The sequence below is a fragment of the Xiphophorus hellerii genome, chromosome 19 (genome assembly GCF_003331165.1).
Source record: "Xiphophorus hellerii strain 12219 chromosome 19, Xiphophorus_hellerii-4.1, whole genome shotgun sequence".
Classification (NCBI taxonomy): Eukaryota; Metazoa; Chordata; class Actinopteri; order Cyprinodontiformes; family Poeciliidae; genus Xiphophorus; species Xiphophorus hellerii.
Window position 1 is genome coordinate 11279040 of NC_045690.1, and position 25236 is coordinate 11304275.

The 25236-nt window shown below is 37.2% G+C and overlaps 1 protein-coding gene across 10 annotated transcripts in view; it reads left to right on the plus strand.

Annotated features, from left to right (window-relative positions):
• The window catches only part of LOC116709039 (ryanodine receptor 3), a 109615-nt gene that overhangs the window by 8083 nt on the left and 76296 nt on the right, over positions 1-25236 (plus strand). For 6 of the 10 annotated variants that reach the window (XR_004336805.1, XM_032547280.1, XM_032547285.1 and 3 more), the window contains exons 2-8: positions 11225-11344; positions 14406-14510; positions 20398-20412; positions 20916-20990; positions 21119-21197; positions 22694-22806; positions 23764-23863. Coding sequence is in view for 9 of the 10 variants with exons in the window: in XM_032547280.1 (XP_032403171.1) it covers positions 11225-11344; positions 14406-14510; positions 20398-20412; positions 20916-20990; positions 21119-21197; positions 22694-22806; positions 23764-23863 (607 nt within the window). In the remaining variant the exon portion in view is untranslated. The remainder of the gene's footprint in view (positions 1-11224; positions 11345-14405; positions 14511-20397; positions 20413-20915; positions 20991-21118; positions 21198-22693; positions 22807-23763; positions 23864-25236) is intronic. The other 4 variants (XM_032547282.1, XM_032547288.1, XM_032547284.1 and 1 more) reach the window with 1 other exon arrangement.

Genomic DNA, 25236 nt, shown 5'->3' on the forward strand with positions numbered 1-25236 from the left:
TTGTCTCTAAACATGCCTGTGTTTTTGTCTAATATTGATAGCAGTGGCATTGCTCATAAAAGATTCAAGATTGCACCACAGCAGCAGTGACAAGAGGACTTTTTCACACTCTTTATTGGGCTTATTGCTGCAGAGTCAACAGTGTATTATGAAAAAAGCACTCAGCAGGATGCAGGCCAAGAGATTCATGGCTGTTGCATTTGCGGCAGAGATAATCAGTAATACACATGCTTGCAAATAGATTAGGTTCCATGCATTTTCAGTCATCAACAACATCCCTTGCAAGAATGTAGCTTTTCTTGTACTTTTTTTTCCAAGGCTCTGCAGTGCTTCCTTGGAATTTTTTTTTACAGTTTTGTTTGTACCTACCCCTGCAGGTGACAGACTGAGCAGAGGCTTCTCTTAGGCTGGGCATCGCTGCAGCATTTCTCAGTTTTTCCACATCCTTACTCCTGTTCTCTTTCAACTTAGAGAAATGTCACTGTGGCAGTTTCACTACGGATCTGACTCTTCAAATGTCCCTCAGGAGGTTTTCAATGACTTTCTCTCTAAAAGCATAGTCAAGAGGGTTGATTTTTTATGGTAAACAATTTTCCTGGAAGAGGATTTCTTTTGAGTTTTTTTGCACAACCTCTTGGTTTTTCCAAACATTTCTCATATGAGTGAGAAAGCACCATCTTTGATGTACGCATTTCTTGGTATATTTCTACTTAAATCCAATGAAAACATTGGAAGTTTGCGTCAGAATTAAACAGCTACATGGAATCTATTTTGGGTTTGGAGACCTAACTTTGCAGAACTCTTTCTTTAGGAATTGTTTAGTCTCAAGCTGTTCAACTTGTGAGCAGAGTTCCAGTAAAATATTACGACATCTGTAAATAAACACATGGGAAGGATCAAGCCAATCAAACATGTTAGCCAAGAAACAGGTTGTGGAACTGAAGTGATTTGAACAGAACTAAATGAATCAATTTCTAACAACTGGATAAATTTTTATCAAAGAAATCACACAAAATATTGAAATGTTGTCCCAGATGATCCACATCTTTTCAATGAAAACCCAAAAAAGGGTGGAAAAGAAGGAAACATGCCATTTTCTTTCTAGACTAAACAAACTGTGTAAATTGGCTAAATCAATGGCACCCATACCTCACATTGACATTCTAGGCCATATAACCAGTTCCTTCACTTCCTTGACCTAAAACAAAAGGTAATCTCTATTCCTGCACCACTTGGGACTTCCTCTACTGTCATACAGTTGAGAAGTGAGTAAAAAAACAAGCTTGACTTCCACTCTCTGAAAGGCTACAAGGCTGTACCTATTAGTGTTGTTGTCTATTTTTACCTCCATAGAGGATCAGCCACTAAAAAGACAGCACATTGCTGAACTGGGAGGTAGACGCAGCCTCTCCATACCTTCCTGTGCTCTGCTACAACAAATTCACTCAGGAAGTGAGGCTGCATTTTGTGAACAGAACTACTGGACAAGGGAAATAGTTTACTCTTTTTGTTCTCTAGGGCCTATCGTGGTGCTGTAACATTTTACCCCTCAGCATTGCGTCTGCGATTCTGTAGTCAGTGAGAGAGTGCGATAACATAGCAACCTCTATCCCATGGTAATTGTATTGCCTCAACTTGAACCTTCTGGGAACATTACAAACATCTTATTGTCCTGTGTTATTCTTAAGTATGTGCTGTTGAAGTCTAAAGGCAACTGTACTTAAGTCAGACAATGAGTTACTGGAAACGCCTGGAGCATTGATGAATACCTGTCTCTCTTCTGTGATTGGTGTTAAATCTAGCATGAGAATTTAACTTTTTGACATTTTTAAACCAGTTGAACATGCTTAATCAGCAGCAGATTTGTTTGTTGTGGAGACTTTTTGCCTTTTTACCAGGAAGCATTTTCCTGGAAGGACAAGAATATCTGTTCAGGCAAAGTAATAGAAGGATGAGAGGCTTTCTACAAAATACTGGACAGTGTAAATAATGATTATTCAACTCACAGCCAAAGCTGTGATAATGGTTGTGTGTAATGCTTTCACCATAAAAAAAGGACACTAACAGAAAATGTTAAGAGTCATATTACAGTTTTTTGACTTCTTGGTTATATTATTTAGGTCAGATTAGGCTTCTGACCTGTGTCAGAAGCCTAATATGTGTATTGTTAAAACTGTCACAATGTCACAACACAATGTAGAGAGATAATCTGTCTCAGGAGACAAATAATCTGAAAAATTTGCACTCATTTTTCTTCCCCCAGTGCTAACTCTAGAAATACTTTGCTCAGTTAGAAACAACCAATCAAAGCTAGAAGGAGGGTCTTAGTGCTGTCAATTATGCTTGTGTATGCACTTTTCACACCCTCTTCCATGCACTACACATTGCTACAGCTTCTTCACTTCATAAGAGCACAGCCTCTTATGAATACTCAGGCTAGTTGGAATAGCAACCAATTATGGCAGGTAAACAGTCTTCCTGTAGTGGTATGTTGTTTCTCTGTCATTAGCACAGTTAGCAGTGCATACACAAGGGTAACTAAAAGGGATAAGACCTTCCTCCTAGCTTTGATTGGTTGTTTTTGACTACAGTATTCTGGCTGTACTTACTAATCCTTGGCTTGAACTGTTGAGTCCTGATCCATCAGATTTGATTGTCCTCGCTCAAGATTGAAATTGTTAGTATTCCTGAATGGAGATGGAAAGTTTATTTTTAATGTTTGTGAGGAAAAGTTTCTTCCTGTTTACTTCTACAGAGTTCACCAACAATACTGCATAGATGACATTCGTAGCACTCCATCTATTTTCTATTGCAATATCTGTTTGGAAAAACATTCATTCGTTTTTAATGATTTTAACATCTGTCAGTTTTTTGGAAGTTGTGAGATTTGCCAATTAACCAAGCCGACGGTTTACAGTCTTTTTTACTGTTTGGCCACATCTGCAATAAGCTTAGGAATATTAGTGGACCCTCTGATTTTTAATCAATTTTGCTCTAGAATATCTTTTCTAGGTATAGGATTTAGGTGAGCCCTAAAGCAGGAAGTAAGGGAATTAAGTTCTTACTTTGGTGTTCATTTAAAGTCACTGCCAACAAAGGCAGAATACTGCTGTAAGGTGTAAAAAAAACCATTTTACTACCTCCCTGCTAAGAAATTCAGCCAGCCTTAATACCTCCAGACTAAAGGTGTGTCATAATCAGCCTGCAGGGCTCACCTTTCTCCTCAGATGACCTGCTATATAACAGAGCCCATTCACTTCACACTGACCTGTTTTACAGTATCTGCAGAGTGTAAAACGAAAACCAAAATCAACTACAAAAACATTGGATGACATATAAGAGTTGGCTGCATCACCTTAGGCTATTTGTTTCACATAGATCGCCGTACCTGTCTAATCTGGAAGATGGATTGCCTTGGTCCATATGGTTACTGCTGTTCACAGCTGTATAGTCTGAGTGTATTGTGATTGGGTAATTATGTTGCCCACTGTGATTAGACTACCCAGGTCTGAGGCACAATATGTGCCAGACAACTCTCATATACACACCTACACACTTCGAAACAGCTTTAGAAAATCAAATATGCACAGGATTGCTGAACGGCCTCATTTTAAATTATCCTGTGATGATATGAGAGTATGTTTTTATTAACTTCTTGAAATTCAAGATGAGCCCTGTGTAAGAAACATTTTGAGCCGGTCCATGCTCTCTTGCTGTTATGAGCTTAGAAATGTGAGCTAGAAACCTGAACTGATGTTGCATATCATAGCATTAGATCTGAAGCACAAAGTTTAGAAATTAATTAAACCAATTTCTCCATGTAGTAAAACCTCCTAGTGCAGTACAGACTGAATCTGCATACATTGTGTGTCTTCAGCCTGCCTCCTAGACCATTCAGCAACAAGATGTAAGGCTGTCACCCTCTGGAAAGCCCTTAAAGGAAGCCAAAATTTCACCTCATGTCAACTTTAATTTGCTGGGTTTTCTTGGCCTGGCGATGTTGTTGATGCGTCTGTCTGTGTGTGAGCTTTCTTCTCTCCTTCTGTGCTACACTGGGGGCAGCATGTTCAGCAGTTTGCCCCGAGATGAGAGCATTAGCAGTCCCATTTACACAGCAACACTGAGTCATGAGAACAAAGCTTTCCTCCTCTGGTATAAAGTTATTTTTTGTTTCCTTTCTCTTTGCATCTCCACTGCTGTCACACCAAAGTGTGTGAGCGCATTAGGCTACAAGGCTGTGAATCACTCCAACAGTAAACCAGTAATCTGAACCAGAATATTCTGGAACAAGCATATCTCGCCTGACAGAACTTCTTCTGATACGGTAGCAGCTATCTGTTTGTCTTATATTGTTAGCTCTTTATATTGAGTTTCTAAGAGCAAACATGTTTTTGTACAACAACTGTCTCAATCAAATATATTTTCAGAAAGATATTCTGTACCATGCAAAAGTTCAAGGTCAAGTGAGTCATTCTTTAATATTTTTATTTCCATTTCAAATCATACTGTCTTATAGTCTTTTTTTTTGTTTCTAATCTTTAATCAAACTTCATGAATGTTATCCAATGTTTTCATTGGAATGTTATCTAATGAACTTGAAGACAATTAGTTTTATAAATAGAAATATGAAAAGTTGTTTCACCTATTGTTGCACATATATGTTTGAGTTTTGGGGGTATATCTTTATTGTCTTTGCACATCAGCAGACTGAATTTTTTGGCAATTCAGTCAAAAAATTCACTGAATTGCAATTCAGTCAATTCGGACTGATTTGACTGAATTGCAGTCAATTCCACTTCCCAATACCCTCCACTTTCAAAGTGGAGCTTTGGTTCGTTAGTTGCTAACTAACTAACTAACTAACTAACTAACTAACTAACTAACTAACTAACTAACTAACTAACTAACTAACTTAGTCAGTCAGTCAGTCAGTCAGTTAGTTAGTTAGTTAGTTAGTTAGCAATCAGCTAACTAAGTTAGTTGCTAACGTTAGCTTAGTTGCTCACGCTAACTAAGACTGAGTGAATGGGTTGTGATCTTTAGGTTTCCATTTGACAAAGATCCTTAATTTGACTTTAGTTTGTAACGCGACTTAGTCAGTCTAAGACATAAATGTGCTTTGATTGAAAGCATCCATATGCAAATCTGGATCTGAACGGCTGATTTTCTGCTGGAGAGTGAAAGTGAGTCAGAGGTTTTGAGTTTTGCAGCTTCCAACAGACTTTCAGGACAGATCTGTATTTAACTCTATTTAGCTTCATGTCTTACCATGAAATCCTTGGCAGGTTCTCAAAATAATGGTCTTCTGCCCAATTTCTTTTCTATTTTTAGATGCTGAATGGTGCCATAAGAGATGCTCAAGGCTTCAGATACTGTTTTGTAAACTAAACCTGCTAATCCTGAATTCCCAGCATCTGACAATCTGAATATAATTTCTGAAGCACATTATTTTCCAATACAGTTCATTCTGCATATAATGCACTTATTCTTTGTTTGGTTGGTTTGTTTGTTTTTAGTCCACTTTTCTTGTTTTTAGGATACTGGTAAATATACTGTACATTGTCATTGTCAGTTGAAAAGGAGTGAAAAAACAGTTGAATCATAAAAAAAAAAAATCTTTGAAAAAACTTTCAGAAAGTCATTGACAATTTTAAGAAATTACAGGGAGGTGTTACTCTTTAAAAGCACTGTAAAAAAATTAAGGATGGTTTAAAACTTTTATAAAGTACAGTTAAAAAATAAAATCATTTTTGTGAGTTCATAATTCAATAAATTCTAAATTCTCATGAAGAATTTAGAATTTTATTACAGTCTGTAATGAAAAAAATCAAGTCTTCATAAAGTAGATTTTAAGTAATCTACTGTATGAATAGTAGATTACTTAAAATGTGGTTGAGGAACAGATATTTAGCTATTGTACATATTTGTGTGTGTGTGATACACCAGAAAGTTGAAGGAGTGTGTATATAAAGAGTGTATACCAGTGCCCAGCTGCATGTTATCCTGTAGTACCCACCCAGTAGTGTCAATCTGTCTGGTACAAAGTCTCTGTATTTGAGCCAGTTTCTAAATAGTGTTCACAGGTAGCATGCCCCAGGTGATGATGAAGACTTACTACCCATTACGCTGCAAAGCAGTGCCACATGGGGACAAAGACAAGTGGAGACAAGTGCAGTGGTTTCCTGCTCTACTGTGCATGTGTGGATGAGAGCTTTTTCCATCACTTTATTTGTTCCTTTCTTCCTGCTTCTCCTTCTGTATGTCTCTTTACCCTTGAGCCTCATCCCAAGGGAGCACTTGGATCAGCTTGATGTTGATTCACCAGATTCTTTGGCACTGCATCAACCTAAAGAGGACAGGGCAAATCTGACCTCAAAGAGCGAAGCTGAAAGCTGTTGCAGCTGCAGGAGGAAAGTCTGGATTTTATCACCACATGTCTTTACTTTCATGGGATATACTTAGCAACAGAAATTTCCTCTTAATGGGGAGTATAATCGACTTTTCTGTGTGGATATCTTTTAGGTATTTACATACCATGTACAGGTGAACACTTCAGAATAGAACTGTTCTAAAGTACCATTAATTCATGGTTGAGTAAGATTTAGAAGTCTTCTTTTAAAAAGAAAAACAAATCTTTTTATTTTTTTTTATTTTTTTGTCAAAAGATAAAACAGCAGTTATAATAAATAGTTGTTGCTTTCCAGTCTTAAGGGACTTGACACATACTTGTTTTATGTGAAATGGGCAAGTTGCTGAGATGACTTACAGTGCTGATGTAGCATAGTGTAAGTGTTAGCGATATACAATAACTATTACTGAGACATTAGCTATTCTATATCATAGGAATGAAGAAAACTTTGGATCATAAAAATTGTATGCAAATATAAAATGGTAAATATTATCAAGCTTTTATTAAAATGTAATGAAAACTATGCATAACATATTATCACACAGTCAGCAGCTTTAATATTTTTATTTAACCGATAGAAACTGTACTAATACTAACAATAGCAATAATAATGTGTCATGAGTTCTTCTATTACCGCCTACTGAGGAGTCGTCAATGAGCTCTTGGACTAATTGTGGTTGGCTACTGTGGTTCCCTGGAGTCACAAACCCTTAGGAAAGCTTCCAGACTGACAGAAGTCATTTAGTTTATAATAAGTTCTTGAATTTCTTTAGATCAGAGAAAGATGTGTTGCTTGCTGATATATTTTAGCCCACTTCATTCTGCCAAAATGGTTAGAGTTCTTTATTTTATAAGTCTGAAAATAATCAGGCTGTGGAGAGATTGCTGAACTTAAATTTATATTTGCCCAAAAAAGTGATAAATTTATGTTAATTCATAACATAACAAACCAGCAAACTACTTTTCTACATAGGACCACAATGGTTTGGGTATAGCACTTTTATCTTCATAAAGGAAATCATAATTTAAAAACTTCTGTTGCATTCACCATGTCAATCTTTGTCTGACAATTTGATGATCTACAACAAGAAGGACAACAAAGCAAAAACAGAAGACATCTGCTGGGAGAAGGATGCTTTCTCACAGCACTGTATGCTTAAGGCTCTTAAAATGAAAGTTTGAAAGAAGATATCTCCATGTTCATCTAGTGTGTCGATTGCTTTGACAAAACACACACCGATCACATGCATCTGTTGCTATCAGAGTATGCTCATTGATATGCTTTAATAATAAAATAAATCTTACCAGAGTGTGGTGGAGGTTTAGCCTTTTGTCATAGAACATACAGAAATGTGCAGCAGCAATGACAGGGGAGGCATGTGAACAGCTGGGAATGGGAAATGACGGAGACTGAGAAGGGCAGAAATCCAGTCAACCTCGATGTGCCCTTGAAGACAAAGCTAATTTCTCACTTTGTTTGAAGACAATTGAATGAACTATGTTTTCTTTAAAGACATTAAAGACACAGTGTGGCACAGTAATTTCTGCTTCATCCTGCATATTTTTGATGTGCATTCATGCCTACTTCATTCTGTAGGGCCTAAAAAAACTACATGGTACAGACTAGTCTATCACAATCTTCCAGTAGAACACTTTTTCCAAATGCTTATTTTGTGGGTGAAATTTGTGGCTGTAATTAAACAAATGGTTAAAATGTTCCAGGTATGTGAATACTTCTACAAAGCCCTGTATAAGGCATTTGATTTGTATTCAGCAACTCTGTTGAGAATGTTTAAAATTTCATATGGGAGGGCAGAGTAAATTTGAATAAAGTTTTCTGGGACCTGCTTTTCTCTTTGTGTCGCTCTGTTGATGCTCAATCTTTGCAGTGTCTTCTTTAGAGACACGCTAAAGAGACGTTTAGATTTAGATTTTCCTCAGATCTTGCACACTGACCCATTCGAAATTAGAGAGAACATCACCTTTTATACAACCTAATGTCTCTGTCTATGAATGATTGATAGTAGTGAGTCCTCTGATTCCCTGGTGTGTGTAAGTCAAGTACAGCAGGGGATGAGTGAGTAAGGCTTAAATGTAGGAAGAATGAGATAGAAGTAAAGACATTTGAGTTGCCTTCTCTGATTAAAAAGATGATTCTGTTTGTGTGTGAGCTGCTTGGTGCTCAGACAGGCGGCAAGGCAATGAGTGGATCAATACGGTCCTATTGTGGGCCGAATCAGCCCAGTGCTTTCTCTACTAACAATGAGACTAATGGTATGTTCTATCCAAGCCAAGTGTTGGGTTGCCATAAAGGGCTATTAATTTCAATCTACATCTGAGTTGAATAACATTTTTATATTGATTTGTGCAAGTTAGCATCATCCAAAGCCTTTGCCATAAAACCCATGAACGACACTATCAATTCCAGTTGTCAGTGCTCGCTCTTGCGTATCTTCTCCCACCAGCATACTGTACAGTAAAATCTGCAGTATGGATAAAAACACAAACTATAAACCCAAACCTCCACTGTCCTAACCAATAGTTCAATAAAATGTCCTTCCAGTTTCTTCTTTAAAATGTTATTCATTATTACTTTTATCTTTGATATGGATAGCTTATTGTCCAGTGTGTGCTTGACAAACAAGGACAGTGGAAAAGTGCAGAAAAAGAAAGAAATCTTCTAACTAAAAACGTTAAGTTTGGAAACATGCACCTGTGATGTTAACTACAAAACAAATTAACTCAATTTTTCCAAGTGATCAAGGATTTCAAAACATAAGCAGCACTAAATTTTAACCTACTCCTATATTTGTTGCTTTTTAATTTCCAAGCTGTTTATCAAGCCAGACAGTGAATGGCAATGTTTGGGACTGATTGAAAAGAGTTTTTTATGGTTCATATTTAGTTTTGTATAAAAATGTACATACCTTTGAAATTATTATTATTAGTATAATTAGAATTAACTTCACATTTAAATTGACTGATTAGAGTGGGATGTTATAAGTGTCATAAATATCATGGCTGAAGTAAATGGTGATAAAACTAAGATCCCAAACAACAGAAAGTAATTTTAGAACAATCTTAAAACTAGAAAATGTATTAAGGAAATGCAAATAAGAATATTAAGATAAAATTAAAAAGTTTCAAATACATAAAAGTAGGTGTAAGCTAAAATCTAAATTCAATAGGTACATATCTCAAAATCACAACTGTAAAAAAATGAAACGCAATAATTTAAATTCAAAGTAAAATAAAAGAGTAATTCTTAATTGCTTAAAAGTGAATTGCATAATCACAAGGCCAATTGTTAAAATTTCTTAGACTTTATTTCTTTTAACTATTGTATCTTGAGTGTTTGTCTTCTGGTTTTTAATAGTTTCTTAAAATTTTAAAGATTATACCAAAGACCGAAATGAAGAACTGAGTTCGGACTCCTTGACTCATTTGTTATTGAATTGCCAGTGATTAAGTCTTATTAGGTGAAGAAAAAAACACGTTAAGAAGATTTTAATACAACAGCATCACACAAATTTAAGGTAAAGATATTCACAATTACTGGATCCCCATTTACTAAAAAACAAAACAAAAACAAAACTCTGTTTAAACATCATTTGCTATCTATATGTGCAGATGATGACAACCAAGCATGGTTGTCGTGACCCTGAAGATTGTCATAGTGAATTTCACACTGTACATCTGCAGATCTGTATCTCATTACTCTGTCCAGTACTAGTCTTCTCTATTTCTGACTGTGTGCTGCAAACGCAGCGTGCTGCAATGTAACACTATAAAGGGGAGCTCTGCTGTTACTACCACTAGTGCTGCTACACCCTGCTCTCAGCACAATTCCTTTGCATTAAATAATGGAGCTGGCAATTGTGCAGAAGCCCCCCTTCCCTGTCCCATGGCAGCCAATATCAGCAGATTTCTGCTTGCCCTGCTGTACTGAAGAGTAGTTATGTCCAGTTCAGCATTTACAAAGCCAATGCTTTAAATACAGTCAAGTCTTTTTACACAGCAGTGGCGTCAGATGTTTGTTTTCAGACCTGGGAAACCCAGTGAGAATTTGTTTTTATTTATTCTTTCTATTTTTTTATTATTTAATTTATATTCTTCATCAACCAAAATAAACCCCACGAGGGACAATTATGAATACTTTGTTGGCAGCCATCAGTCACAAACAGGGCAGTCATCAACTTCTTTTTTGCCATAGTTCTTGCTTTGAAATTGAAAGTTTTTAAGATCATGATGGCCATGAGATGTTTAAAGCTTCCTATCCAAAAGCCTAATCTCATCGTTAAATATTGTGCATGAAGGGTCAGGATTTAGGATGAATCCCCAGTCAGCATCCAACACCTAACAAGCACCATGCTAAAGTGTAGCAATCTTGTTAAAGAACAAGACTGTCTTAACACTTGGTGATTACAACCTTTGACTTCAATTAACTGAAACAATTTATTATGAAAAGTTAAACTTCCTTCTTGTATAATTGCATTCTGCAGAAATGTATATTTTTTGTCATTATCTTAATTGTTTCCCTTTCGGATTCAATTCAAACATTATTTGTTTAGAATATTTTTAGAGGTCTCTTTTGGCTTCTGCTTACTGTTGTTTGCTTTTTTCTGTTGGGAAAAACCCCTTTACTCACAAACCAACACTGTACAAGAATCCCCCATGATCACAAAGCTAGAATTGACATGTATGTGGGTAGATGTGGATTCTCTCAGGATGTGACACCCACACACGTGCTCAAGCAGCCAAACAAACTTCTTGTTAGCACAGAGGCACAAACTGAAGTCAGTTTTGTCTTGACAGGATGATGAAGTGGTTCTCCAGTGTGTGGCCTGCATCCAGAAGGAGAATCGTAAGTTCTGCCTGGCTGCTGAAGGGCTGGGCAATCGCCTATGTTACCTGGAGCCAACATCTGAGGCAAAGGTAGGCTGACTCCAGCATTGGCGCCATTTGAATCTCAAGAAAAAAATGTTTCTGTGGAACCCAGATGCATGATACTGAAGCGAGGCAGCTCTGCTCAGAGTCATTTGATTAAATTTGTTTTCATTGCATTTCCATAATAAACCCTATGGTCATGCACACATACACTAACGGAACCAACAAATGCCACATAAAGCAAACTGTAAAAATGTGGATCGCATGAAAGAATCCATCCGTTTAGATAAGAGACATCTGTGAATTGTGTTCTTATTTTGGACCGGACAATTAGTGAAGCCAGGCTGAAAAGCTTAAAGCTGCAGTCCAATGCTTCCTCAAGGCAAAAACAAATGAAAAATAAAAAAATAAAAAATAGCAGTTTAAATCGACCGCAGTCTCACTGATGAGTTTCTCCTAAAAAGGTTCGGCTGCAGCATTACATCTCTGTGGGACTGCTGTAAGATGATAAAAAACTCTGAAATTACACTCTGGGATATGTTTGAGGAATTGTTCCAAAGCAGCATTGGCTGTAATTGCCTGTTGTTTTATTGTTGCTAAAATTGCATTTGCAGGTTTGTAATTAGAAAAATATAATTGTTTCACTTTGTAAACAGCATGGTTGCCACTTTAATGCATTTATCAGTACAGAATCCATATTATAGAGCACACCCACAGTCAATTGTTCTTCTTATTAGATAAGAATATTTTATAAATGGACTATGCTCTTGCCTTTTAAATCACCACAAGCTTTCTTCTGCTCTCTTGATGCTTTACTATAAAATTGTAGAGGACATAATGCCTCAAAGAGCATGTCCTTCTGGTTGTTTGTCTCTGAGATTAAGCCAGTTAAAGGTAGCACCATCTGATAGGTTAAAAATTAAAGAAACAAGAAAGGGACAAGATAAAAAAAAAGAGGCAAAGTTAAAGGGTCTAATTTAAATTAGCATGAAAGTAAAGATCCATGAACTGGTAGAGTTTTGTATGTTTTCTCCTTCAGGTCTCACCAACTGTATGTGTGTCCCTAAGAGGGAAGTTAGGCTTTCAGTCCATATTGGATGGTAATTACACCTGACAGGCATGATGGATATTCTCTCTTTCAGGCACTTTGTCTTCATTACCTGCTGTTTTATGAAAAGCATCACCCCATTTTTGGGAGCAATGACAGTGATTTGAAAAAAAAAAGAAACGACCCAAGAGTGCCATTTAGAGGTGTATGATTCAATAGGAGGACTTCTTTTCCTGGGTAAACTAGTCTGCTAATGGAGCACAGAACCAGGTTGATTTAAAGAGCGTACTGTTTAAATGGTGGCATCAATCTGTCTGTGAACAGCTGCTTGGATGTGATTTACAACCAACTGCTCGTCTGTCAGACACTCGTTATGACCACTGAAGGAAGACCCACTAACTATTATACATCTAACACCATCTCAGTTTGGCAATCAATATCTACAAAATGTATATTCCTAATTTTTGATACTTTTAGGATTTAGGATTTCTTACTTATCAACTGCAATCAGCTGGTAAGTATCAGTTGTTTTAGCATAAAAACAATTAAGCCTCTATTTTCTCAGAAACTAGTGGTTTTCATATTTTTCCTCAGTTTGTGCTCTGGCTACTTCTTACTTGATTTAGTGTGGCACATCATAATTGAGATGGTGTTCTCAGACTGGTAAGTTTCCCCTATTTTTTCTAAATATAACAATAATCATTATGGCCAAACACCTTAGTTTGACCTAATGACCACAGGACATGTCTTCAAAAGTTAGGTTGTGCAATTCACAAATGCAAATTCACACATGCTTTCAGATGCCACGTTGGTCTGCTTAAACAAATATACAAGCATAAACACAGCAGGACTATCTAGGCATCATACCATAAACAGTAAGGAAATGCAATTTCTGCCCAAGTGATGAATGGGTTTTGGTGCGAAATGTGACTAAGAACTCCAGAACTAAAGAGCTTTGTTGTTATCTACAGTGAAACGAGTCCTGTACCAACACGGGCTGAAAGGACACAGACAATGTTTGACCCAAGTCCTACAGATTAATTTGCATTTCTACCAAACACACACACACACACACACAAAAAGAAAACTATTGGATAAGAAAGTAAAAAAAAAAAAAAAATATATATATATATATATAATCTCTTTTTATTATTGCATTTAACAAATAGAAATAATTTTGCTAATGAGATGAAACAGAGGTGTTGTTAAAATAAATGATCTCAGATTTTAAACAACTGGGTGATGAAGAGTGTAAAGTTAGCATAAAATGAGGTTAGATTGACCTGCATGAATGATCTACTTAAAAACGAGTTCAGAACTGAGGGAGGAGGCAGCCAGAGTTTTCAGGTTAGTACCATTTATCTTTTAGCCTCAATGTCCCCACAGCAGCTTCCTCATTCTGTCAGAGAATCAGCTGTCCCGTCTGTTTCTGCCCTGAATTGGATTTTCGAATGCAATTTGGCATTTTTTCAATTTATCTAATTGTGCTTCTTCTAAGACTTAGCTTCTACACACTGACCAACCAGAGAGCAGCTAAGGTTAATGTCTCTGAAGTGCAATTTAATGAATGTCTCCCACCCGTTTAGAATGAACTCTGTTTGAAACAGGTAAAAGTGCAACAGTCAGCGGTGATTTTCTGAGTGAGAATCTAATCATAGTATCCCTGCAGATGTTGGAGCAACTTTCTTTTTCTGGCTTAGCAAAAACATTTTGCATCTGGACGTTAAGGAAAACGCTTTTAAAGCACTAACCATAGTAACACTTGATCAACAACCAAAAATTTTCTGTAATATTTTGTTCCTTCATGATTTTTTGATTATAATAATAATCTGGGTTTTTGGTTATTTCTTGATACTTACCTTTCACATCTTCCAAACTGTTTTGTTGATATTGCTAAATTAAGTCTTTTTGATGATGCAAAAAATATTCAAAATTTTTAAATGAGTAAAGATAGGATCTCACGCTAGTAGTCATTCAATTAATAATAATGGCCTTAAGACAAACATTACTGACACCATACATCTGTTACAATTATTAACCATGTGCTGTTTGTTGTTGCAGTATGTTCCCCCAGACCTGTGCATCTGTACCTTTGTGCTGGAGCAATCTCTATCAGTACGGGCTCTACAGGAAATGCTCGCTAAAAGTGGACAGAACAGTGAAGGGGTGAGTGAGAGCACACTCATGTAGACCATTACACTTCAGCTTACCATTAACAATCCATACAGTGCACACAATATGAAACATTTTCTCTTGTTCTTTCTTTCAAACAGTCATTTGTGTCGCTTAAATCAACCACTAAAAACCTTAAAAATAAAGGAAGAATGGTATTTGTTTTGGGCTCTGGGGTTTTTGGGGAGATGATTCAGATTTGCAGGAAAAAAGTAAATTTTCTTAGTTCTTTTTCTGTCATGAAATAATGCTGCACTAAATTCACCTGAAAAATGGGAAGTAAAAACATTTTATTATTTCAAAGTTGTGGTTTTATGTTTCTCGGGTAAAATTCTGAATTAATACTGTATCTATTCTATGTAGTGTTTTTTTGGGGGGGGGGGGTTCCAGAAAGAAAATTTGAATTTTTTTGTAGTTCATTTCTCATTTCATTCTGAAAGTGAAGTCATTTAGAAATTACTTTTGCCATTTGTATCTGCATGAATGCGAGTGATAAGTAATGATCCTTTAATTTAAGCGAATAAATGTAAGTGATTCCAATGCCTTGATGTATTTCAAAACAGCCAAATTTGTCGTTTCTGTTGGCGAGGGAAAATCCAGAACATTCTCCTTTTAACCATCTGACCAACAGTGTCCAGCAACAACTGGAGAAGGAGTAGTACGTAAACAGTGCAATGTTAGCGTAATTTAATTTGCACAACTAATTGCAGAAATACAATAACAGCACATGTTTGGAGGAGTGAGTAAAAGCGCTTATGTATTTCTTGTACCCAACTAACATAAAAAAATGAAAAGAATTTATACCATTAAAATAACAATATCATAAGTGACAAATAGTGTAAAAATACAAAGAGTTGTCACCAAATATTTCTGTTGGGCTGTGGTGAAAAGGAAGAAGGGGCAATATTTTGTGCACAGCCTCCTAAAAGCACATGTAAACTTAAGGGCTCCAGAAATGAGCTGTGAAAAGGGGTCATGGTACAGTAATCCTGTTATCATATCAGACATTTCATGAAGACCTTGCGAAACCTTTATCTTGAAATGAAAAAGCAGGATAGGACGTGTCTTTTATCTCAGGCAGTACAGGACCCACTTTGTTCTACACTGCACACTTTAGAGAGGCCGTTGTAATGAGAGCAGACAGTTAAGTTCAAGATCCTTAGCTTGTCCAGTCAGTGTGAGGAAATTAAAAGGCCAAATGGGCCTATCATATTGGTCTGAGCACCCTGAGTGTTGAGAGGTCAGGCTACTATGAATAATGATAAGGATAGAGGGGATACCATTGACAACAAAAGTGATCTTGAACTAGATTTGACCCAGCAACTTAGGGACAGAACTGCAGAGGAAATCTGCATGTTTAATCAATATCATTTGGATGTCATACATTGTAATTCAACAAATCAATCTGAGCCCATGACAGTGCATTAGTAGATTTCTTTTAGTTTGGCCCTGCAGTGACAAATGTGTAATTCTCCACTGTTTATCTTCTGTCCTCTGTGTATAATCTTCATCCTGTGCATGATAGACACGCGGCCCGGATCGATGGGTATGTTCACCAATCATGCCATTAGCCTCTTATCCCTTGTGCATGCATGACACATCATAGTATTTATTATAGTAGTCAATTTACAAATCTGTTCCCACCTCATTGATTCCTTGTGGTGCCTACACCACATTTCACCACTAAATACTAACAAATAGTTTGGAAGTATAGTTTATCACACAAATGAACCAGTTCTAGGAAGTGATGGATGCTCTCTTATGGATTTTTGTACACCGTCTGTAATAGATTGTTTTATAGAGTTTATATATTGACTTCCCAGAACCTTTAGTGTTTTTTTTCTACAACTGATTAACTAGTGTGGCTCTAATACTGGATTGGCATCAGATCAACAGTAATGCACATCAAACTACACAGGATGAGCCTTCCTTTGTCATAGCATTTTCCTCTAATCAAAGTAACTCTATGAAATGAAATAAAATTATGCAAATAGCCCAGCTGGCACAATTATTTCTGTAATGAACCAGAACATTATCACCAGTGATGTGGTCAAAAAAAAAGGCTCCTAGCATAATTTAATGCTTTCATGTTCCCTCTTTGATGCTGCATGGTGGATGATTCTAAGGATCTTTCTAAATCCAGGGACCTTAAGTCATGGTTGTCCTGCTCAAATGGTCCAACTACCTCCTCAACTTTGACTGAGGCCTACTAACGAACAACCATTTGATTTATTTGTGTTGAACCAGGGAAAGAACTTCAACATGTAGGATGCTGAACCTCGAGGGCTGACTTTGGAGACCCCTGCATTAAATTCAGAGACAAACGAAAATGCCAGGAACTGAGTGTCTTGCCACAGGGGGACTATTTGTCTGCCAGAGTGATGCGTGTCAGGACCATTTCTTTCTCTGGTGTTTCTGACAGTGTTGGCTGTAGTCGGAGAGGACAGTTGGAAATAATTGTATCAAATACCCACTCATGTATTTCATATGTGATATTCAGCTCTTAGTTTCATCAAGCAGATGCTTTCGTGAGGGCCAAAAATAACCTCCTTCTAAGTTAATGACGTCTCCTAGTTTGTGAAAAATGTGTGAATTAGTCTGATTAACTGAATGATGACCATGATGGAATTTCGAAGGGGAATTGTTGAAATCAATCAAGGACTATTAGACATAGACACACACAAGGAAAACAATGTAATTTAAATGGCAATGACTAAATTGAGCAAAATATGATTAAAGACAAGATCAACTTCAGGAAAAAGAAAACTTAAAAAGAACCTGCAGTGAGTCTGCAATAGCTCCATGACAGACATACAACTCTTAGCTTGCTATCTGTAAAAGTGTCTAACCTTGTTCATCCACCTGAACAGCAGTGTGCAGCAACAGTTGCTTGTTTTCTTGCTATTGGTTTAGTTACTTAAGATCCCCCACAAAAACAAAAGAAGAATCTTAATGTCTCTGGAAAATTAAACAAGTTCTATACTTGGCTTTGTTTAGTGTTATTCTACAATGTTTGGAATATAATCTCACTCTAATCTACCTCATTTATACATTTTAAGTCAACAAATTTAGCAGCATAAAAACTTGGCAGTCTCATTTAGTTTAGTCTTGTGTTCTATTGAAGGTTTTTAGTTTGATTAAATCTTGTAGTCGGTTTCGTGTACTCATCTGAGATATTTCTTCTTACTGTTTTTCATTGCTTTTGTTTTTAGCCACAAAAATATCTACAATGTTTATTCTTCCAATGGCCATTTCAAGCCTCTTGAAATGGCTGTTTTTACTATGTCAACTTCAATGTATTCTCTTAGTGCATGTTTATCCATTTTCTATATCCTCTACCTCTTCATCATTCTTTGCCTTTGCAGATATGTCACCACAGGAAGCAACAATAAATGGGAAATGGAGGCTGAATATGTCTCGACTGAGGCTCAGAAATCAATACTCCATTGAACAGATGGTATTATCAATAGGCAGTGGCTGAAGCAAATGGGTAGTTCAGGCTGATTTAGCCAGGAGGCAGTGAGACACACTGGGGCCCTGCAAAAAAAACACAAAAAAAACACACACAACAACTGGTGTACATGCCATCCCTAATTTAACGCAGAGTACAACCAGATCTGACTGACCTGTTGGGAGGGGGTGTTTGCTGGTTTCCAAATCCTGTCCTGTTCACATCCTCCATTTAGAGAGAAAAGCCACAGCAGTGCATCCATGCATTCACTGTCTTAAGTCTTACACTCCAGGAGGTTGCATCTCTAAATGTCAAACTGTTAAGCTGAAATAAAGGTTTCACATGTGCGCAAACATCTTTCACTGTTTGGTTCATTAATCCAAAAGTTTTCTGTTATCTTTTTAAAGATTTTTAGGATATTCTTTCTTGCTGCCAGCACTGAAAGCAACATCAAAACCCAATTTATTAGCTGGGTGATTGCAGTTCGAAGTGCCTCACCGCATTAAGCTCAGTGCCTCAGCCGGCAAATGGGAGCAAGCAGCAGAACAAAGGTAGCCTGGAAACCAGTGCTGCAGTCTGCGTAGCACAACTGCATCAAGTCACAGGCTGACTATTTTCCCAGTAGCAAGTTAAAGCAGGTAGAGATGAGAAGAAAAAAAGAGAAAGAGGAAAAATAAAACATATTGAAGCTTAGGCAGCCATGTTACAGAGTTAGCAGTCAAATGTTCGGGGAGCATAAATTTGTTAAATGTCACTGTAGACGTTTTTAACAGATGTGATTTTGCTTGAGTTCATTTTGACATATTATAGTGAAATATGGCTTTTTTTTCCTACCGTTTTTACAAAAACAATTTCTTGATGGCATGACAAAGACTGTGTTTTGCAAACTGGCAAAACAAGTCAGCTTTTTTCCTTTATCCCCTTTACTTCAAAATAAGCTGAAGACCAGAAATGGTGCCTTGCAAAATTATTCATACCCCTTTTTCTCATTTTGCCATGTTACATGTACAAACTTCAATGTATTCTATCTGGATTTTATGTGATAGACCAACACTGACAAATACAGTAGACCATAGTTGTGAAGTGGAAGGAAAATGATTTAGATTTAAAATAAAAATAAGAAAGATGTGTTGTGCACTTGGATTGATCTACTCCATCAATACATTGTAAAACAGCACTTTGCTCCAGTTGCAGCTATATTTCTACCAGCAGTAGCTGTTTCTTGATTTTATTTTATTTTTTATTTTCTTGGCTCTGGTGGCATTTATTTGATAGTGAGTGGACAGGATAGTGGGTTGTGAGAGAGGGGGTAGACAATCAGCAAAGGTCAACAGGCCATGACTTGAACCTTTGCCAGCCCTGTAGGGGAGTGAGGGCTCTGTACACGGGCCACATGGTTTCACCTCTGCACCACTGTCTTATGGGCATTTGCCCATGATGGCAATAGAAAGGGGTGTATGGGCACCAGATAAAAGTATTTGATTTCTGTCAATTGTATCCTGAGCAGGTTTTCTATTGCCTTTATGTGTGCCCAGTCCCCTTCATGCTGCTGAGAATAACAATTTCTGTCTGGTTGCACAGAATTCTTGCTGAAAGCTAACCCTACATCCCAGGTTCTACACCAAACTTTTGTCCTGTATTTATCTCCATTCTTCTTTCCATCAACTCCATCCAGCTTCCTTTTTCCCGTTGAAGAAAAGCATTCTCACAGCATGGTACTGCCATGTTTTACTCTGTGAATTTTGTGTTGAGACAGATGTGCGATGTTAGTTTTCCAAAGTAATAGGTTTTCTCAGGACTTTCTTTAGAGGTATCATCATAAGAAGTTATAAATACCAGTACAAGTCACGTGTTCAGTTTTTTAAGTTTGATAAACTTAACTGTTACTCTTAGTTACCAAGCAGAGATTTGGTAATTTTTCACTCAAACAGCCCTATATCAGTTCTTGCAAGAATGAGAACAGCAAGTTACAAAATCAGAGTCTGGTCTAATTAGAAAAAAAAATCAGTTACACTACAGTTGAACTGTAAGAAGTCACATAGCAGTTTCTCACCAGAGGTCTAGGAGCTAACATTCTGGTTTGGATCAGTAGCATTGTAATTCTTTGATTAGAATGCTGACAAAGAACCTTAAACCGAGGGAAGAGCTACATCCTTATATGTGATCCCTCCTATCTTCTCTAAACTCTCTCTAAATTCCAAGTGTTAGAGAGTAGCTAAAATTCTACTCACAGCACTACTTTGTGTTGAACGTTTTCATAAAATCTCAATAAGACACACTGGAGTTTGTGTTTTTAATGTGGTAATATGTGGAAATTTCAAGATGCATGAATAATTGAGCAAGGCATTGTACTTAACAAACGCAATAAGCCGAAGCGAACAACAAATCCCTTTTAACAATGGCACTCTTTCTTACCTTAATGCTTCCTAGAGGCTCATAAGGAAGGTAAGTAACATAGAGGTTGCTGGCCGAAAAAAAATCAACAAAACCTCCTCTTTACCCCTTTTGCATCTCTCCCAGTAGAGATTCTACTTCCCCCCCCCTCCTACAACACCAAAAACTATGGAGCATTAACCTCCCTTGCTAACACTGACATTGCATCAACGGCCGACTAAAGACTTGCATCCTTCCCACAAGTCTGTAGTCGGGAAAGATGAGCCCGTATCCGGTTTGTGTGTGGATACAGGAGCCAGTATCACCATCTTCTTGTGGGCGCGTCAGATTGCATGTCTTCATTGGTGAGATGGGATATCACACACTCCCCTGTGAGATATGTTCCCCCTGCCTGAGGTCATGCTTGAGAGAAGAGCTTTGCTGAGGTCAACAACCAATGTCAGAGGTCAGATGAAGATGAAAGCAACTGTAGGGAAAAAAAACATAGGGGTTGCTTTGGTTGGAGCTTGTTCTAAACTGTGTTTTGCGTTTGTGTTTTTGAATGATGTGTACAGGCAGCACACAGCGGAGGACACAAGACTTTGCTTTATGGACACGCCATCCTCTTGCGGCATTCCTTCAGCTCTATGGTCAGAGATCAATCACCACACACATTTGAACATAGCGTTAAAGTTTTATTAGCAAGAATAGTTCTTTGTTAAATATTACTTCTTTGGCATGATATATTTTGTGATTTAACATGTGTGTTGACCACCAGTACTTGGCCTGTTTGAAGACATCAAGGTCCCAGACAGATAAGCTGTCCTTTGATGTCGGCCTGCAGGAGGATTCAACAGGTAAAACGAAAGCTTTACAGCAGGTTTTCTTTCATCCTCCTCTTTTGAACTTTTATTTCCACCTCTGCTGTTCTCTTGCTGTCTTTGTTTTTATCTCTGTCTGGTGACTTCACTGTAATTTTCTCTCTGGTGTCTCAATGCCCACCTCTTTATCTTTCCCTCCTTATTTGCTCATGACTCAGTTGTGCAGCTACTTTTTTACATTTCAGTTATTATTCCCTGTGGACTGCTGTAGACTCAAAGTGGGCCTCTGTTGTCAGCAATGATTACATCTAGGCTGCATATTTGAAGGTCTTGTGATATCATGATACTTGCAAACATTTTTTCCCCTGCTGCTGCTGCAGTTCATTCTGTGCTGTGCAGTGTTTTAATGAGCAGTTGTTCCAATATGACATTAAAAGATTGTTGCCATGGGCACTCACATGTTTACTAGTCCCCCTTTCTGCTGGCTGTGATCATGTTGCACTGTTAGCAATGACACAATGCCTGAGCAGAATGTAGAGTAGTTTAAAACAATCTTGTATTTATCCATAATTATCTGCTGTTTTTATTAGAGCCATTTACAACAAAAGCATATTAAAACCTCGTCAGTACTTCAAATGCACTGATCAGAATTTTGTGGTTGAATCTGAGCTTTGTTTTTTGTAAAACTTTAGTCTGCAGATCTAGCTCTAAGAACTGCAGTTTTTAGAAGGTATGAGACCAGCATTAAATATAGTTTTATATATTTAGATATTTGTATTGGGAGCAAATGCGACTTCATACAATGTCATATTTCCTCAGGATTTATTGTCATTACATTAGATTAAGTTTACACCAATGAATAACTAATAAGAAAATATTTCTTTATTTTGCTTATTATTCATTTCAAATGGTAAATAGACTGAATTTCTGTACATCACTTTTCTAGTCATACCACCACTCAAAGCCCTTTATACTAGAACCATTTTTACCCAATCACACTCACAAACATTCAAACACCAATGTGCAGACTGAGAGGCAACTTGGGGATGCCATTGCTCAGGGGCACATTAACATGTGGCAGGAGAAGGCTGGGATCCAACCTACAACTTTTGGCTGCAAAACAACTACTCTACCCATTTGGCAAATAAAGTAGACTTTGGGAGCTTTATTAGTGATTAATAAAGCTATGCACAAGTTATGGAAATGCATGGAATAAACAAGGATCAAAATAAGAAATTCAATTTAATTTTTGAAATGTTTCAAGGGAGATGAAGGCAAATGGTCCTGGGTTTGAATCCGAGCTGAGCATTTTCTGCACATATCTGTGTGTATTCTCCCCATGCATGTGTAAAATTTCTCTCTGTTGCCCTGTAGAAGAATGGTGACCTGTCCAACGTGTAAATTGCCTTTCATCCAATGACTGGACAGGCACCAGTTTCCTCTCTGAGGCTCTGCATGGATTATGAAAATATAGAAATGAATATATTGATGGAATTTAAGTAGTCATGATTAAAAACTGTATGGTGTTGTAGGTGAAGCCTGCTGGTGGACGATCCATCCTGCTTCAAAACAGAGATCAGAAGGAGAGAAAGTGCGCATTGGTGATGACCTCATCCTTGTCAGTGTGTCCTCAGAGAGATACCTTGTAAGTGTAAAGTTTGTCATCTAAACCTTAAAGACTCTGAGCTCATTCGCCTGAATTTGTGCTCATTAGGTCTATGCAAAAAATACAGACTCATCTTACTCTAATGTCACAAAATATCAGCTTAATCCCAGTCCATTTGGCACATGCTTTCCTGCTGAAATTTCTCCCCCGAAGTAGTAAAATTAAATTTTTGCTTAGATTACTGTTAGGGGATTTCTATCTATAATGTGCAGTTTGAAGCATTATGATTTTGTTAGACACAACATATTTTAAATTAGCCTCTTTTTGTTTCATCTTTGTCACACTTTCCCCCCACCGATGATGATTTTGGGTTTTTTGTATCTCTGAAACCACCCAGGGCTTCTTTTAAAATTTGTCCAGCCTTACTGTATCACTGTTCTTTACCCGGAAAACATGTTTCCCGTGAGTCATGAAACTATTAACCGCTTCCAGGCAACATTTGCACCCCCCAACTGCGACGTACTCAGAGACAGAAGACCTCTGTCGCCTTACAGTCACCAATGTCAATCTGGTCATCTGTCCCAGCTGTCATGCATATTATGATATATGGAGACAGGAAGAGCCTAAGGGTTGTGAAGACAGTTCAGGGAGCAAGGATTATGAGGACACAGATGTCTCAAAATGTATTTTTTTTATTTTTAAAGACTTTGCTTAAAACATTTATGTAATTATTAATATCCTTCTGGAAGCAACATTGTCCAAACATAGAAAATGTCTATTAGTCAGCTTTATGATTTCATCAGTACTTCAATTATAAAGTGTTATTTGTTCAGAATTATGATTACTTTTGTGAGTTCAATTTAACTGTGCTAAACATATGGCATCATCTGAATCTGAGTCACTGTTTTTGTTCCATTAATATTGAAGACAGTGTGGAATTTAAAATCTTTTTAGTGTGCATGAATGATTAAGTCCTCCATGTGGTCTCTCCTGCAGCACTTATCCATCTCCAATGGCAACATCCAGGTGGATGCTTCCTTCATGCAGACTCTGTGGAATGTCCACCCCATCTGTTCTGGCAGCAACATAGAAGAAGGTAGAGACTTATCATATTCTATTCATCAAGTTATTCTCAGAACATAATAACTACCAGATTATTTTGAAACAGTTGTCTTAGAAATATTCATACCCCTTGAAATAGTTCACATATTGTCAGAATACCACTTTACAATTCAATATACGTTACTAGTATTTCTTATGATACACAAACAAAAAGTATTGCATGGCTGTGAGGAGACAGGAAAATATAAATGGTGTTCCAAAATGATTACAAATAAAACAAACTGAAAAGCATGGCATACTTATGTTTCGACTTTATTCTGATCACACGAAATAATGACCCATCAATTTACGATTAACTGATTAATAATTTATTAGATTAAAATTTGTTCCAATCTTTAATAGCCTCCTCTTATACCTTCTTTCAGTGTTGTAGCCGCCATCCAGCAGAGGGCGCTAGTCATGCTTAAGCGGAACTAGTTTTTGCGGTATAGAAATAAAGATGGCGGAGGGATCATAGAACAGGAAAAAGGAGCACCTTAACATCGTTCATTCAGCCGTGGAGCAATGTAAACTTCTTAGTCCAAAATAATTGATGTGAGAGTGCGACAAAGGCCAAGATATAATGATGACAGAAAAGCGAAGGTGCTCTCATTGATTGTACTGTAGACTGTTGTGACAGCAGAGAGCCATATGTTTCTGTCCACTTTGACAGGGAGTAGCATGTTTGCGGCCGTCTTCACAGACAGTACCAAGTTATGCGTGAATACTGTTCGTGGAGGATTAACGGTTTAACGTATATTTTTTTTCAATTCATAAACCTAAGAGGTTTCTTATATATTATAAATATGTCTATAAGTTTAATAACATGACAGAATTACATTTTCTGTTTATTTAGTACTAACAGCTGGAAAAGGTAGTTAAAGTATGATGCTACAATTTTTAAATTCAACTTCTGAAATATATGCCCTTAGCCGTTCATGTTATATGACGGACGAGTTGACCCTCTCGATACAGGAAAAAGCAAGTTTTAAAGAAAATGGCAGCTTACTAATTAGTTACTTGACTTCTTCATGTAATTTGATTGAAATTAAGCTATTTTGGAAATAAGAATTGGCTGGTAGAGGTCTACCAAGTATTTCTTCGGAGAGTATTCACCACTCTACAGACCTTGTAAAAAAAATCTTTTCACTTCATAATTTTGTGCTGCTACGACTTGGGTCTGTCACACAAAATCCAAGTGAAATGCACTTAGTGTAGTTGTATCATGAAAAAAATGGGAGAATGTTTAAGGGGTATTACTTTCGAAAGGCTCTATAAAAGTGTTATTTTAATTCATCCCGTCATTCTATAGCAGGCTAGCAGCAGCAAAGAACGGTAAAGAGCATTTTTAAGTCCCCTTCTGCTCCT